A 14,861-nucleotide genomic window follows, 5' to 3' on the forward strand; every position below is an offset into this window, starting at 1 on the left:
ATATTATAATTAGAAAATGCTAACAGATGCCCTTAGGGTAATGATTAACAAGTTATTTAAAGAAAGTTTATATAAGAAAAAAAAACAATTAATATTTTGACAGCTTTTTTCATTTCTCATAAAAGTAATATCAAAACTTTTTTTAAATGGAATGTTAACTAGTGTCCTAAGGACACTCGTTAGCATGACTCATTATAATTATATTTATTTTTGTTCAACATAGTATTATTTTTTTTCTGGGTTCAACATAGTATTTAAATATAAAATAAACCAATAAAATTACGAAAATAAATTCTCTTAACCTTTCATCTTACAAATTTAAAAAAGTGTCCGGTCAATGTATGTCATTAGGGCATACATTAAATATCTCCTTTAAAAAGAAATTTATAAAAAATTGAAATAGTTATTAAAATTTTGTTTCCTAAAATAGTTTTACTAAGTTGGGTAGACGTTAATAAAATCCATTTTAAAAAAACGGATAATCATCGTGACGCGGCCCGTAGCGCAAAGGTTGACTGTCATTTTTTGCGTTCGAAACGTATATCAAAGTTCTTTTTGAACACGCCTCTATAAAGTACGGCTCGAAGGAATACAGAATACTATTACAGTAATAAATTATTATATTTATCTTATCATGTCCTTGCTGCGCCATTTATAATGTATAGGGGAATTTTAAGGATGAAACCATGAAGATTAATTGTGTCGTTGTGCATACCTTTCTCGGCCTTTTGGCTAAGATCAAGTGTAGTATCTATTCTTATCGGTTTAATATCTGATATGTGGGTCATCGGCCCACACGATATTAAAAATTGTGTCGTTGTGCTTCTCAAAAAAAAAATAAAAAATAAAAAATAAAAAAAATTTTGTCATTGTGCTTATAGGGGACAATCAAAGGAATAGAAAATGTAAAAAATATAAGATTGGATGGCACTCTCACTGCTTTACCCACCTAAGAATAAATACCCGGATATTCATATACTCAACTCAATAAACTTGGATTTGTCTTCTTTTCTGTTTTTTCTCGATTAAAGTTTCTTTTTTTTTAGAAGGATTTTATTAATCTAATTCAACTACATTCAATTGTAAAATCGAAACAATATGTGATGGGATATCTTTCATCTATACTTGAAAATCTGGTATGCATAATACATTTTTAGCCAAACTATGAGCAACCCTATTGCCGTTTCTCTTAATGTGAGAATACAACAATTTTACAAAATTGTTAGAAGACATTTTCACATCTTCAATCAGTAAACCCGTTGGTGATAAGCTATGCTCCTCTGACTTCAAAGCTTGAATCAGTCCAAGAGAATAACCTTCAAGGATAGCACTACGAAATCCCAGATCAAATGCAAAAGACAATGCCTTGAGGGCTGCTAGCACCTCAATCACTTCAGCCTTGTATGCTTGAGGGATTTTTTGTGAGCAAGAAGCCAAAACAACTCCATTACTATCCCGTATCACCACTCCAATACCGGACATATTTGATTCACTAAATACAGCACCATCAAAATTTATTTTCACTAACTCAGCTTGTGGGCATCTCCACCTCGTCCCTCCACTGCCACTGTTTATTACCTGGACATTTGGAACCTGCAAATTCGCTCAGTACTGTGCCAACATTTCCTTTTCCTGTTCTACCACTTGATGAAATGAGGCAACTTGTAAGTTTAGTTGGGTTTTATTTCTTTGAATCCACACCATCCAAGCTGAGTATGCACGTGTTGGTTGACTGACCTCTGAATGGACACAAATCGGGCTTGGCATTGATTGTGGGGCAAAATTAAGTGGACTAGGATCCGTTTTTCTTTGTGGCTCATTAATTGCATTAGCCCACTGAATAGGGTTTCTTGGAATCATGGCAACACCCTCTGAAAACAGAGATTTGCTTTCACTTTCTATCCGTTGGCCAGCTATATTAGATAATAACTCACTCTGTGATCCTTGCAAGGAAGCTAGCGTTACCTGCACCTCATTAATATCCCTTGATTGCGCATTTATTGGACCCTCCTTCAGCGGCGACTCCCCTAAGCCTTGTTCCATTTGGGCAACTTCGATACCTTGCGCATATGGATTCAGATGAACATCAGAAAAATCTGGTTTGTTTGACTGCGTTGATGGCCTTACTTTCGACTTGTAAAAGCCGGAGATTGAGATAATTGATTTGCATGAAGTAGAAACTCTAACCCGAAAAATAGAAAAGTGTTTCCCAAACCCCATAACAAAAAAACCCCACAAGCTCCATGGATACTCTTGATATCCCTAGAGAGACAAAAGGACAACCCCAAAACAAAACACTCATTCATGTATAAGGGACAAACAACTTCTACTGCTGAAGACAAGGAGGGAAATCCACCTTTTCTTAACAACAGAGAGACAAGGAGGGATATCCCCTCCATTTTCAGGATGAGCTATTTATGTTGATCCTATATTATGGTGTATTTTAGAAAACCCCCCCCCCCCCCCCCCCCCCCCCCCCCCGCGGGAGAGGTGCAACCCGAGAATCTATTACAAGTTGAATAAGAGCAACATTGAATAATCAATTCACGTGACACAAAATTAATTAGGGGCCCAATTCTCTTAACTTAACTCCAATAGACTCTTCTCACCTTATCATTTCTATAATCACATGGAAGTAATACTATAATAATTGAATTGCAATACATTTAGGCATCATATGATCACATCTAACCCTCCCTCCAAAACCTAAAAGCTCAGAAGCACTATGAGCTACGACTAGTTAACCAAAAGGAAATTAAAAAAAAAATTATATATACAGCAATATTAAATGTTTTTTTATTTTTATTTATGTGATAACAATGTTGATATTGCTTTTTTTTTTTTTTTTTTTGAGGAAACAGTAATATTTATTAGAACACACAAATATGAAAGCATCATGTAGAGTTTTTTAAACAGACTTATAATACATTATATAACCAAAGTACTACTACAAAATGACCGAATGTTGATTAATTAAGTGTGAATCATGTGAATTCTGAAAAAAAAAAAGTATGAATCATGTGGACTTATACCTTGATTAATTAAATGTGAATCATGTGGACTTGTAAGTGAATCTTGCATCCCGACATATGTTAAGTTAAATTAGGCTTAATAAAAAAAACTTCAAATGCGATTAAACTAGGTTTAAAGTCAATATATATATATATATATATATCAAAAATGACAAATAGTAGATTAGATACCTTTTATTTTTAACTATAGTGTCACCATTATTATTCTTCTTCTCTTTTATTTTATTTTTACCTTTTCACTTTATGAAGTTCTTGCACAGAATTTAGCGTTCATGTAAGAAATACCAGCGTGAATTATCCAAGCGAATTTTGCTAAGAAGACGACCCATTTTTAGTGAAAGGGAAGTGTGTGTGATAAGGTGACACCTTTTTTTTTTTTTTTTTTTTTTTGAGAAGAAACTTGTGATAATGTGACTTGATGTATACATTATATGGAATACAAAGTGTCATGTGTGCTATTTAAAAAAGGCATGATGACACCTGTCCCTATTTGAAGAAAGAGGAAAAGATAGCAAAAAATTAGCTGTCAACTACTGTACAAAAATGAAAAATGTGATTGTCCATTCTCAAAAACGTGAAGAAGAAAGATAGCAATTAGAACGGTAGATGACAAATGTAATCAAACGCATTTTAGGTAATGTTTGGTTAGGAGGAAAAGACGACAGCTGAAAATGAGGGAGGAAATGAATTTTTCTCTTATTTCATGGAAATGAGAGGAAAAAGAGAGAGAGAGAGAGAGAGAGAGAAAATGTGGATGGAGATTTTTCCACTCAATCTACTAGTATTGCTACCAACATCATGGCCAAATAGTACGTGGGCAATCCAAGATGGGTTGAGATTGACCGGAGACATGTAAAAATGAGTAAAGCTATAACATCCGCTTTAGATATCAATTGGCTTTTAATATTGGTGAAGTTCGAACACATGTCTCTTAATTTTCAAGGATAAAAGACATTAGTTGAATTAAACAATTAGTATATTTCACTATTAGGGTTGGATCAAGCATGGCTTTAGGAAATCATCCATGGAGAGGTTGCAAACATATATTGAAGCATTTGTTCCGGACCAAGATTTACCAATTAATGTTGCTTTATCCTTTTTTTTTTTTTTTTTTTTGAGAATCCAGACTAGAAGTCCCTGTATTATTGAAAAGATAAAAAATAAATAAAACAAAATAAACGAACTACAATGAGGCACAAGTGACTAGGGGAGCTATATCCTCAGGAATTGAATTAAACCAAACCTGGAGCTCATTACCAAACTTGGAACTTCTGGCTAAAAAATGAGCAAACTGAATTGCTTATACATTCTACATGGGAAAAACTACAAAACTGGAAACCTCTAGCTAGTGACAGAACATCATTAACCACATGTCCATATTCAAGACGTGTTGAATCCTAATTCCGGATTGCTTGAATAATAACCTCAGCATCACCCTTAAAAATGCAGTCCAGGGCCCTCAGTTGCAGCAAAGGTAGGGAGCTGGATTCTTTGGGATAAGGCTCCAAGGACACTCCCTGAGCAGTTATGAACTACAGCACCTATCCCTGCAGTTCCCATCTCATTGAAAAAGCTGAACTGTGCGAAAATCATGGAGGAGAGACTTTGCTTTAGTTCGAATCCTGCAGAAATCAACAAAAGTTTCCCCAAGTCTGTTTGAGTTTCTTTTAGTCCATATCAACCAGAAACAGATCTCTAACAGGCTCAAATCAATACGTTCTCTCATTAAGAAAACCATCCCCAACAAGTCCAAGAATTCAAGAAACTTTTACCTGAGAACCTTCGTTAACACTTCATCATTAGACCAAACTGCAAAGAGAGAGGGAAATTCCAAAGGGCATGTAAATCCCAAATGCCAGATTGTGGAATGTTGCTTTACTGTTATCCTTATATTTGTCAAATGTTGTGTTTACTTGGACGGCAAGAACTGGATTGTAGTTTGATGAATTCTGTTTAGACCAAAAAAGAAGAATGAAATTTAGGAAATAAATTCTAAAATTCAACCCTTGATTGGCTATCAAACAACACCTAAATCAAGTTATAGTTTTATCAAGTTTAGCTTTGTAATTACTAAGAGCCTTGTCATTTGTTTAATTAGCACTTTCTTATATTTTCAATAGAGACATTTATGATTTAAATCTTCTATCTCCAACTACCAACTTATAAAACAATATATATATATATATATATATATATTTCTTTGTGAACTTATCCTTAAGATTACTTGCTATTTCTTTCTTAAAAAAAAAAAAAAAAAGATTACTTGCTATTTTCAAATGCGCTTGCTTGAATTCAAATTCAAGTTTAGCTTTGGTCAAGAACTCAAGATGGAGAAAACTTTTGGAACTACTTTTATATATGAAAAGTTGACATTAAGCCAATAATAATCAGTTAATATGGTAAACGTGAATCCATCATCCCCTCTCATGAATATATTTATAAAATCTTTTGTGAATGTATAGCATTGCTACAAATAAAAAATAAAAAAAAGTCAATTGCCCATTAAGAACAATTTGTCAACAATCTAAAATATCGTAGTCAATTGTCTAGTTAACCAATTAATATTTAGTTCAAACTGACTCAAAACAATCAATGAGGCTTAAATTGATTGAGTTTGCCACATTTATAGCATAAGAAAGTGAGAGAGCTCAAATGAATTTATATATAAATAAAGAAAAAGTTAATGAATGTTCTAAGGGAATTAGTTTATGAAATATTGATAGTAACTTCTTATTGAAAAAAAAAATTGATTTTTTATAGCTTTTTTATATTTCCTATAAAAGTGGCATTAGAAGTTTTCTAAAATAACCCACTAACAAATTCCCGAAAACAGGACCCTATAAAATAATCACAAAGCCATATTAAAGTTCCATAATAACTACAACCCAAAGTATTTGTTTGGAAAGGCTTAAATTTATTGGCTTATTTAGTTTTAAAAAACAAGCTAAGTCACAATATATCTTTGGTTATAAAAATCCAACCAGATAGAAAATTGGAAAGGGAACCGAATCTTGGTTCTCAGTCTCCTCTTGAATCCCAAAAAAATGTTGTGCAAATTCATCAAATCCATACAAATCATCAAATTCATCAAACACATCCTAAACCTAGATCTCAAACTCATCAAATCCATATATAAATCCATATAAATCATCATAGAAGAAGAAGAAGAACAACAACAACAACAAGAAGCAACCAAGAGTAAGAAGAAGAAGGAGAAGAAGAAGAAACAGTCAAGAAGCAAAAGTAGAAAAAGAAGCAACGACAGCAATGGCAAAGAAGTAGTGATGATAGAGATGTGAGAGAGGAGAAAATACTCTTTTGAGAGAGAGGTGAGAGACATAGAATTGAGAGGAAAGAGAGTTTTCTTTTGATATTTGAGAGAGAGAGAGAGAGAGAGAGAGAGAGAGAGAGAGAGAGAGAGAGAGAGAGAGAGAGAGAGAAAATTAAACTAATAATCACAAAATGATTATTTTAATAAAATGGAGTGTATAATTAATAATTTGATGTGAGTTTTTTTGAAAAGTAATTGTGTATAATTGAAAAAGTAAGGTCTTATGCTAAAATAGATAAAAAAAATAATTAGACAGATTGATGTGAGTGCTCTAACACTTTCCAAATTCCAACCCATTCCTTTGATTTATCAGAGTGCAAATCAATTTTGCATTTTCCTCTTAATTCTCTTTCACTCTCTCCATTGAACCCTAATTGAAGTTTGGTGTAGCACAACCGAATTCTTCTTCCTTTAAAATCCAACAATGTTGCTTCTCACTTTCACCACCATAACGTAAACACAAATGCACAATCACTCAAACAAAATACAAACAGAAAGTTCTTAGATCCATTTCCATATATTTTCAATTCTCACTTCTCTAAACCTCATTTCACCAATAAATTTTAGATTTTCCCCAAGTATCATTTAACCATAAATATGAGATTTTTCAAAATGGAGAAATCATACACTCGCCTCGTCCAGGCTCGTTGCCTCAATAAAAAAGTAGCTATGTTAAAAGTGTAATGGTCAAACAACCGATATAATTTTGTTTTAAAAACCTTGGATATAATTAAGACTATAAACATAGAACATCACAAATGATACTATTTACTATGGTATCTATACCATATTATTCCCAAGTAGTTGACTATTTCTGATAATAGGAACAAGTGATTATGAACTTAGAATGTTATTAATATCATGAGACCTTAGGTACCATTGAACCAATTCCTTAAGTTCCCCTATCTTTTAAACCTAATAATTTATGTAACACTACTTTTACCTTGTAGGTATGGCCATATGACTATGCTGCAAGGTTGGCTTGGAACTTCAGCATTAGAAGAACTGATATGGGAGGTAGGTTCTACCCGAAGGCCTAAGAATTCGTGCCGCTATGAACATGGCAAGATTTCATTGGGTGGGACTGTGGGGGTTGGACCACACTACTTCTAGAACAACAAAATGACAAAACAGAGATGCCTTTCCGGCTTTCCCACATGGACAACATCTCTCTGTCCTTGACCCTTCAAATCCTCTCTCTCTCTCTCTCTCTTCAACAGTCCCAATGAGGCCAGAAATTCCCTTATAAATTATAAAACCTCTCTTTTCCAATCAAAATCAAACAGAAAATCTGTGTCCTAACTTTTATATACCTTTTGCTCTGAGTATATATATCCACATATATACTGGTTTTTCTTTTCATAACCCAAAAATACAAAGTGAATAGTGTGTATACAGTGACCAATGCCAAAACTAGTTCTGAAAGCTGGAAGCAGGCCACCATGGGTGGGTTTGGCAGCTGCTGTATGGGTCGAAATAGCTGCTGGGAATTCCTACAACTTCCCACTCTACTCTTCTGAAATCAAATCAGTTCTGGGTTACAATCAGCAGCAGATTACAATACTTGGAGTGGCCAATGATATTGGAGAGAGTGTGGGTATTCTTCCTGGTATTGCCTGCAACAAGTTCCCACCTTGGTTTCTGCTTTTGGTTGGTACTGTGCTTTGTTTCTTTGGATATGGTGTTCTATGGCTTTCTGTTAGTCAGACTGTTGAAAACTTGCCTTACTGGCTGGTGAGTGATCACTTCATCACTCTATACCAATCTAGTTTTGTTTTAATTAATGTATTCCAGTACTTTTTTTTTTTTTTGGGAATATCATGTTTGAACTTGGTTGCATAAAGCAACTGGTTGGTGAGTTAGCTTTATCCAGGAATTGACATTTTTGCATATCCTTTTGTGGATTTGATTGTTTTGGCATCATTGCTTGGTGGGTTCAGTTGTCTTTTTTATGCATTATTACATACCCTTTTGAAATGGATTGTCTGGAACAACTGGCTAGTGTAGTGAGTTGGTTTCTTGAAGGGTTTGTTTTTTTGCATACCTGCTTGTCTATTTGATCGTTGTGGGATTATTCCTTTGGTTTTGTTTTTTCTATGCATACCTTTTGAAATTGATTGTGAGAAAGAACTGTTTGGTGATTTAGTTTAATCCAAAAATTAGAGTTTTTGCAAACCCACTTGTGCATTTGATTGTTCTGAAATGCTGGATGTGTTCAATTTTTTTTTACTGTACATTTACTTTAGGATTTGGTTTCTCTGCAATAACTGTCTTTGAGTTTATATCTTTCTTTCTAAATTTTCTTTTGTAAAAGTGTAAATCCTTACATAACCTCTTCTGTACTTAAATGTAGAATAGATTACAATTTACAACTATTTCTTGAACTAGGTTTTGCCTCAAAATAGAGTTTTAATGGTTTATGTATAAAATTTTTAAGATGACTGCTTGATCATAGCATTTCATGTTTGGAATTTTACTCATTGTCTGCAAATATTTTTTTAAGAATTCCACAGCTGCCCAATTGTATATCTTGAGCTTGCTGAAATTGACGTTGTAATTTGGTGAATTTGTCTGCAATTTAGTAATACTTCTTGCTGAGCTGTCATTTAGATGTTTAAGGGGCTAGTGAAAATACAGGGCATCTTCTTGAATCGACATGTTTCTGCTGAAAAATAACATTTAAATCAGTGAAATTCTATTTACTCTTGGAAGGGTACGTTTGTGACATTTTTCTACTGCTAATATACCTTAAAATTTTGAAGAAAATCTTCTTACAAAATGAAAAGTTATCAATTTGTAACCGTGTTTACTTTTTTTGACCCCATCTAATTTAATCCTTGTTAGTGAGGTCCACATGCAACATAAGTCTAGAGCCTCTATAATTTCTCAAACTCATGAAGGCTGTAAAGTTTGTATATCAACATGTTAGGAGTTTAGTTTCTTTATTTGGATTTCAGTCTAAGCATTGTGACCTGGAGCGGATGAATTTCCTTAAGTTGAACAAAATCCTCATGCGCAGATTTTCCCTTGTTGAAAGTATAGAATCAAACTTGAGCACCTTATTTTTTATTCTTGGATATTGCTAATCATCTATAGTAGTGTTCGGAATGTCCATGGATGCCCAGTGATGTATGGAATATTTTATGTAGACATGCAGTAAAAGCAATATCAAATCTTTCAATCTCCATGTATTAGATCATATATTTTTGCATCAATATGAACTTTGTGCAGGTTGTGCTTGTGGATGGCTTGAATAGAATAAGTACATATTGTTTGGCCTGAGTGCAGGGTAATGGGTTGTCAAACATGAGGTTTGAAAGCTGTCTGAAGATTTGCATAAATTGTTACTTCTCAAAATCGTCAACTATCTCATGCAGAATGATGTTATTCAATGATATAACAATTAAGTTTTATTACAACTGGGTATTACTTAGGTTTCTAATTCCTTTGTGAAAAGGAAATAAAAGTATATCATTTAGCTTTGTTCTCTCATATTAATGTTTGGGTTGGTGTAAACCCAAAGTAAGATTAATTAAATTTCTATATATGGGTGCCGAAATCACCAAGGAGCTTGTAGAGTAGCTTTTCAATTGTATAAATCCATGGCAATCATTAGTCTATCTAAGTAATATTTGAATAGCAATAAAAAGCCTGTAAACAGCTGGAAGTGACAAAAAATTAAGAACTGTGGAGGTGTTCATGTTAGAGAGCTAGGAAGTAGAAGGATTTTATGAGAAATCCCTATTAAATTTTGCAACAACTTGAATATGGTGACTTTTAGTTTATATGCTCATAGTCTCTAGTCTGTGAAAAATGATACTAGTGTCATTTTTACTAATGTATTTTGTCGTACCTTGTGCACAGGGCTTCCATTTTTGTAGGGTCTAAGAGACGTTATTGTAGTTCATTTTTACTAATTTAACTAATATGAAAATATAGAAGTGTCATTTTCAAACATGGATTTAAAATGTGTTCTTACTTCTTAGGATCAGGACATGGGGGTCAAAGCTCTGTGATTTAATTGCCTCACATTCTAAAACATTATATATCAAAATAGATAATAAAATAAGGAAAAAAGGAATTCTAGGCTTTAAAAACAAGGTAACAAGGCATACAGACTTGTTTTTTCATATATTAATGTGTAAATTAAGATGGACCTAGACTACTAGTATTCGCATGGACATGGCTATAGTGTTTCTTTGTTTGAATAAGTATTCATTGATTTGGAGAATTTCTATCATGGAATCATGGAGAGATTGATTGGTTTTCCTATGCACGTCCTATGTTACTATTCTAACAGTAGTAAGTTGGTGCAATGCTACACAATGGGGGCTAGCCTTTCCCTTCCCATGGGTTGAAAGTTGAAAGCACCCCCTTATTATGGGAGAAAGCCAGTGAGGTACCGCTTGGCTATAGGGTGTAGTTGTTTCCTAATTAGGAGGGTAAATGGTCTCTTTAATTCTTGAACATTCTCTTTAAATATCACTGTGGGAAATGCCAAGAGTCTTGTAGCTCAATTGGCTGGCACTTTCTAGTTTTTCCAAAAAGGTAATCTAGTGTTGAAAACCCCCTCCCCCAATTATTGAATTATCAGGAATGATCAGTGTGGGAAACATCAAAATTAACACATGCACTAAATGACCATCCAATTCAATTTCGTGAACAGATAAGTCTTGTCTTTTCATCACATTTTGATCAGGTCATAGTCAAATCATATTACTTGTTGTATTCCCTGATTCTGATACTAATTACTTTTTATGGATCGCATTATAGGTTGTGGATTTTGTAGTGTGATTAAAGGACACGTGTTCTTTCATATGACATTTGTAGGTTTGTGTTTGTTGCATGTGTGTTTCTTTTTTTCTTTTTTCTTATTGCATTATTGGTTAAATTTCATGAATAAGTTCTGTCAAGAATAAGTGCTCTGGTTCCCTTCCACTACTAGAGCATGGATGGAGTGGATGCTGTGATGAAGGAAAATCAGTTGGTTTACCCTTCATATGTTTTCTTTCTTTCTTTTCTTATTTTAATTTTTATAAAGTTTTTTGTGAAATTTAATGCAGTTCATTTCCTGCCCAATACTTTAGATTGCATCTTTGCAACTTATTAGATTCCCATGATTTTAGGCATCTCTCTCTCTCTCTCTCTCTCTCTCTCTCTCTATATATATATATATATGTTGGTTTTAGACTTTAGTTAAATTTGTTATCTGCAAGCAAGCTACAGAGCTAGCCAGGCCATTTTACAATTATTATGTGACCTTTTGATGGTGGATTATTCCATCACTGATTGGGAGTCAGAGATGTGAGTGAAAATGAGTTTATTAAATTAAATTTTTTATCTCCACATATCACATGTGAATACCTTTCTCCACATATCACATGTGAATACCTGTTTATGTAGTCCTGCATCATCCATTCCAGTTTCTGAAAAGATATCTAATTCTCTTTTCTGTTTTCTTCTCATATCTCAATGAAGAGATGTAATATTATGGACAAACAAATAAATTCTTGTGGAAGTTAATGCTTTGAGTCAGTAGAGGAGAGTTGTTTCTGTGAACAAACAGTCGTTCATTTGAAATATCAACCTTTTTCCCCCTTATGCTGTTTGCAATTACTGTTAATTTCTTTTGGTTCCCTCATAACACTGCATGGTATAATTTTTATTGTGGCATACCCATTTAGAAACTTGCTATTGTTATATATCTTGTAGAATACCTACTTAAACTCTGTACTTGACGCAATGGCAGTTATGGATTGCACTATGTATCGCCACCAATAGCAATGCATGGTTTGGTACAGCTGTGCTTGTAACCAACATGAGAAACTTCCCTCTAAGTAGGGGCACTGTGGCTGGTATTCTCAAAGGTTATATTGGACTCAGCGCTGCAGTATATACAGTGATATATGATACGGTACTTAACAGCTCATCTTCAAAACTGTTGTTGTTCCTTGCGATTGGGCTTCCTGTTTTATGTTTAGCCTTGATGTACTTTATTCGGGCTTGTACTCCAGCATCCGGAGAAGACTCTTCAGAGCATGTCCATTTTCTTTTCACTCAAGGTGCTAGTGTTTTGCTTGCTATCTATCTTCTTTCAACTACAGTGATAAGTGACACAGTTTCTCTAAGTGGCACTATTTCCTACATTTTAGTTGCCATAATGGCCATCCTTCTAATGGCCCCCCTTGCAATTCCTGTGAAAATGACATTTTTCCCTGCAAAGAGGCTTTCCTCTGCAGTTAATTCTTCAGACAATTTGGTTCAGGGAGAAGGTGGTTCAACTCAGACAAATCCTTTGTTGACACCATCTTCATCAGCTACATATCTTGGAAGTTTCCATGAGAATGAGGAAGCTTCAGATGTGGAAACACTTCTTGCTGTTGGGGAGGGAGCAATCAAGAAGAAAAGCAGACCTCCTCGTAGGGGGGAGGATTTCAAGCTTCGGGAAGCTCTTGTCAAGGCTGATTTCTGGCTTCTTTGGTTTTCATATTTCCTTGCAGTTGGTACAGGAGTAACAGTTCTCAATAATTTGGCTCAGATTGGGATTGCATTAGGTGTTGATGATACCACGTTATTGCTGTCTCTCTTCAGCTTTTGCAATTTTGTGGGTCGTCTTGGCTCGGGTGTCATTTCTGAACACTTTGTCAGGTCATTACTCACTTCTTCTTCTTCTTCTCTCTCTAACTATGGCTCACTTTTTCATCAAGCATACGTAGCTTAATTTTAGCTTCTATAAATATTTTGGAAAAAGCTTTTTTTGATAATTCAATAGTTTCAATGTGAGAGGTGGAATTTGAACCTTGGATGTCTCAATTGGAAACACCAAGTGGTACTAGTTGAGCTACAGGGCTCTTAGTATATTTTGGAAAAAACTTTTTGGCCCCTTACATGCATTCTTTTCTTTTCTCTTTGTTTCTCTCTTCTTTTGCAATGTGGGGAACTTATTTTTCTGAATTGGGTTCTAGATCATGTTTCTCAACAGTTTCACGAAACTTTCTAGTGTGACTTAAATTCTTATAATCCTGACGCCAGAGTAAATTTTGAACCTTGTCTTTTTCATGGGTGTTATTTTCTTGCTATTTTGTAGGGTCATAATAATGTCTTGATATGAGATTATGTTCACTGCAGGTTGAGAACACTTCCTCGCACATTTTGGATGATATGTGCACATATTTTCATGATCGTATCATACCTTCTATATGCATTAGGCCTCAGTGGTACTCTATATGTTGCAACTGCTTTGCTGGGAATCTGCTATGGTGTTCAGTATTCTATAATGGTCCCGACTGCTTCTGAGATTTTTGGGTTAAGACATTTTGGTATAATTTACAACTCCATGGCATTAGGCAATCCAATTGGTGCAGTCCTTTTCTCAGCTCTGCTTGCTGGTTATATATATGACACTGAAGCTGCTAAGCAAGGATCGTCTACCTGTTTAGGTCCCAATTGCTTCAGGCTGACATTCCTGATTCTAGCTGGCCTTAGTGGGCTGGGCACCATCGTGAGCATAATTCTGACAATTAGAGTACGACCAGTTTACCAAATGCTTTATGCTGGGGGTTCTTTCCGACATCCTCAAAGTTCAAACCCCTGATGGTTGGAGTTAATAATACCCGATGGGATCGGGACATGCCGGTTTTGTAGAGGTATGCTCCAATAAAGTTATCTCAGCTGCATAGTGAATATCTGTGGCATGCCTTTACTATGTAGTATCATTATAGCAATCTGCTAAGCCTTGGTTGCCCCCAAGGTAATTATTTGTTGGTTGTGTGTCAGGCTGCCAGCTAATGCAGTTTGTTTGGGGAAGCTTCAAATAAAGTCATTTATATCTATAGTAAGATATAGTTTCTTGGGGCTTAGAGTAGGCGTCTCGAATTCAAGTTTTCATTATTAGCGTTTGAGGGACTTTTTTTTCCCCTCCCTTATGTATCAATACAATCACATTTCATCTTTGTGGCGAATCTTCCAAATTTTGACATCAATCAACCTGCTGTGTTTATTGGTTACCTGAGGAGATGGCATGTATTGTGAAATTACATTGGCTATGAATTCTCTTAATATGCTTTCCATGGCATCTGAAGTCTCTTAATATGCTTTCCATTGGACTTTTTTCTTTCACACCCATTTAAGTGAACCTCTAGGGAAGATATGCTACAAGTCCAACTCCCAACAACCCACCCCCACCCCCCCCGGTCTTTTATTAGTCCAAGGAAAGTTGATTCTCGATAGATACGGAAAAGCTTTTCTACATTATGGATACGGAAATATTAAGTAACAAGTTCATTTATTTTACCACTTTTTTTTTTTAAAGCAACAAGTTCGTTTAACCATCAATTAGTAGAGTTAAGGACCATAAATACTTGAAAATTTATTAATTCGATCTTTCAACATCGAATGAATTGGCTTCTTGAGTGGCATTTAGTTTTGGGGAATCGGAGTGTGCATCCCAATAGATGTGCCTATGATGCTGCAACCGAAAAAAAAGCACAAAAATCGGG

General features: G+C 34.7%; 1 protein-coding gene, 1 long non-coding RNA gene and 1 pseudogene across 2 annotated transcripts; 2 read left to right on the forward strand and 1 right to left on the reverse strand.

Moving 5' to 3' along the window:
- The first annotated feature begins 711 nt into the window (after window positions 1–711).
- On the forward strand, window positions 712–827 carry LOC112016550 (U2 spliceosomal RNA; annotated as a pseudogene).
- A 3,370-nt stretch (window positions 828–4,197) lies between these two features.
- Window positions 4,198–5,142, reverse strand: LOC136063935 (uncharacterized). The gene is made up of 2 exons (XR_010625589.1): window positions 4,805–5,142; window positions 4,198–4,654 (listed from the first exon to the last, which is right to left on the reverse strand). It is a non-coding gene; the product is annotated as an uncharacterized LOC136063935 (long non-coding RNA).
- A 2,372-nt stretch (window positions 5,143–7,514) lies between these two features.
- On the forward strand, window positions 7,515–14,369 carry LOC112016545 (protein NUCLEAR FUSION DEFECTIVE 4). Its single transcript, XM_024049100.2, has 3 exons — window positions 7,515–8,097; window positions 12,113–13,011; window positions 13,492–14,369. Exons 1-3 carry the CDS (start codon window positions 7,768–7,770, stop codon window positions 13,955–13,957), a joined length of 1,695 nt encoding a protein of 564 aa, XP_023904868.2. The 5' UTR covers window positions 7,515–7,767; the 3' UTR covers window positions 13,958–14,369.
- The last annotated feature ends 492 nt before the right edge of the window (window positions 14,370–14,861 follow it).

This window comes from Quercus suber, unplaced genomic scaffold, assembly GCF_002906115.3.
Source record: "Quercus suber isolate HL8 unplaced genomic scaffold, Cork oak 2.0 scaffold_22, whole genome shotgun sequence".
Classification (NCBI taxonomy): Eukaryota; Viridiplantae; Streptophyta; class Magnoliopsida; order Fagales; family Fagaceae; genus Quercus; species Quercus suber.

Excerpts from the sequence above, each read along its gene's own strand:
- LOC112016545 (XM_024049100.2), top strand. The coding sequence starts at position 7,768 with ATGCCAAAACTAGTTCTGAAAGCTGGAAGCAGGCCACCATGGGTGGGT. Across the intron at positions 8,098-12,112 it reads AAAACTTGCCTTACTGGCTG|TTATGGATTGCACTATGTAT; the intron begins GTGAGTGATCAC and ends ACGCAATGGCAG. Across the intron at positions 13,012-13,491 it reads ATTTCTGAACACTTTGTCAG|GTTGAGAACACTTCCTCGCA; the intron begins GTCATTACTCAC and ends TGTTCACTGCAG.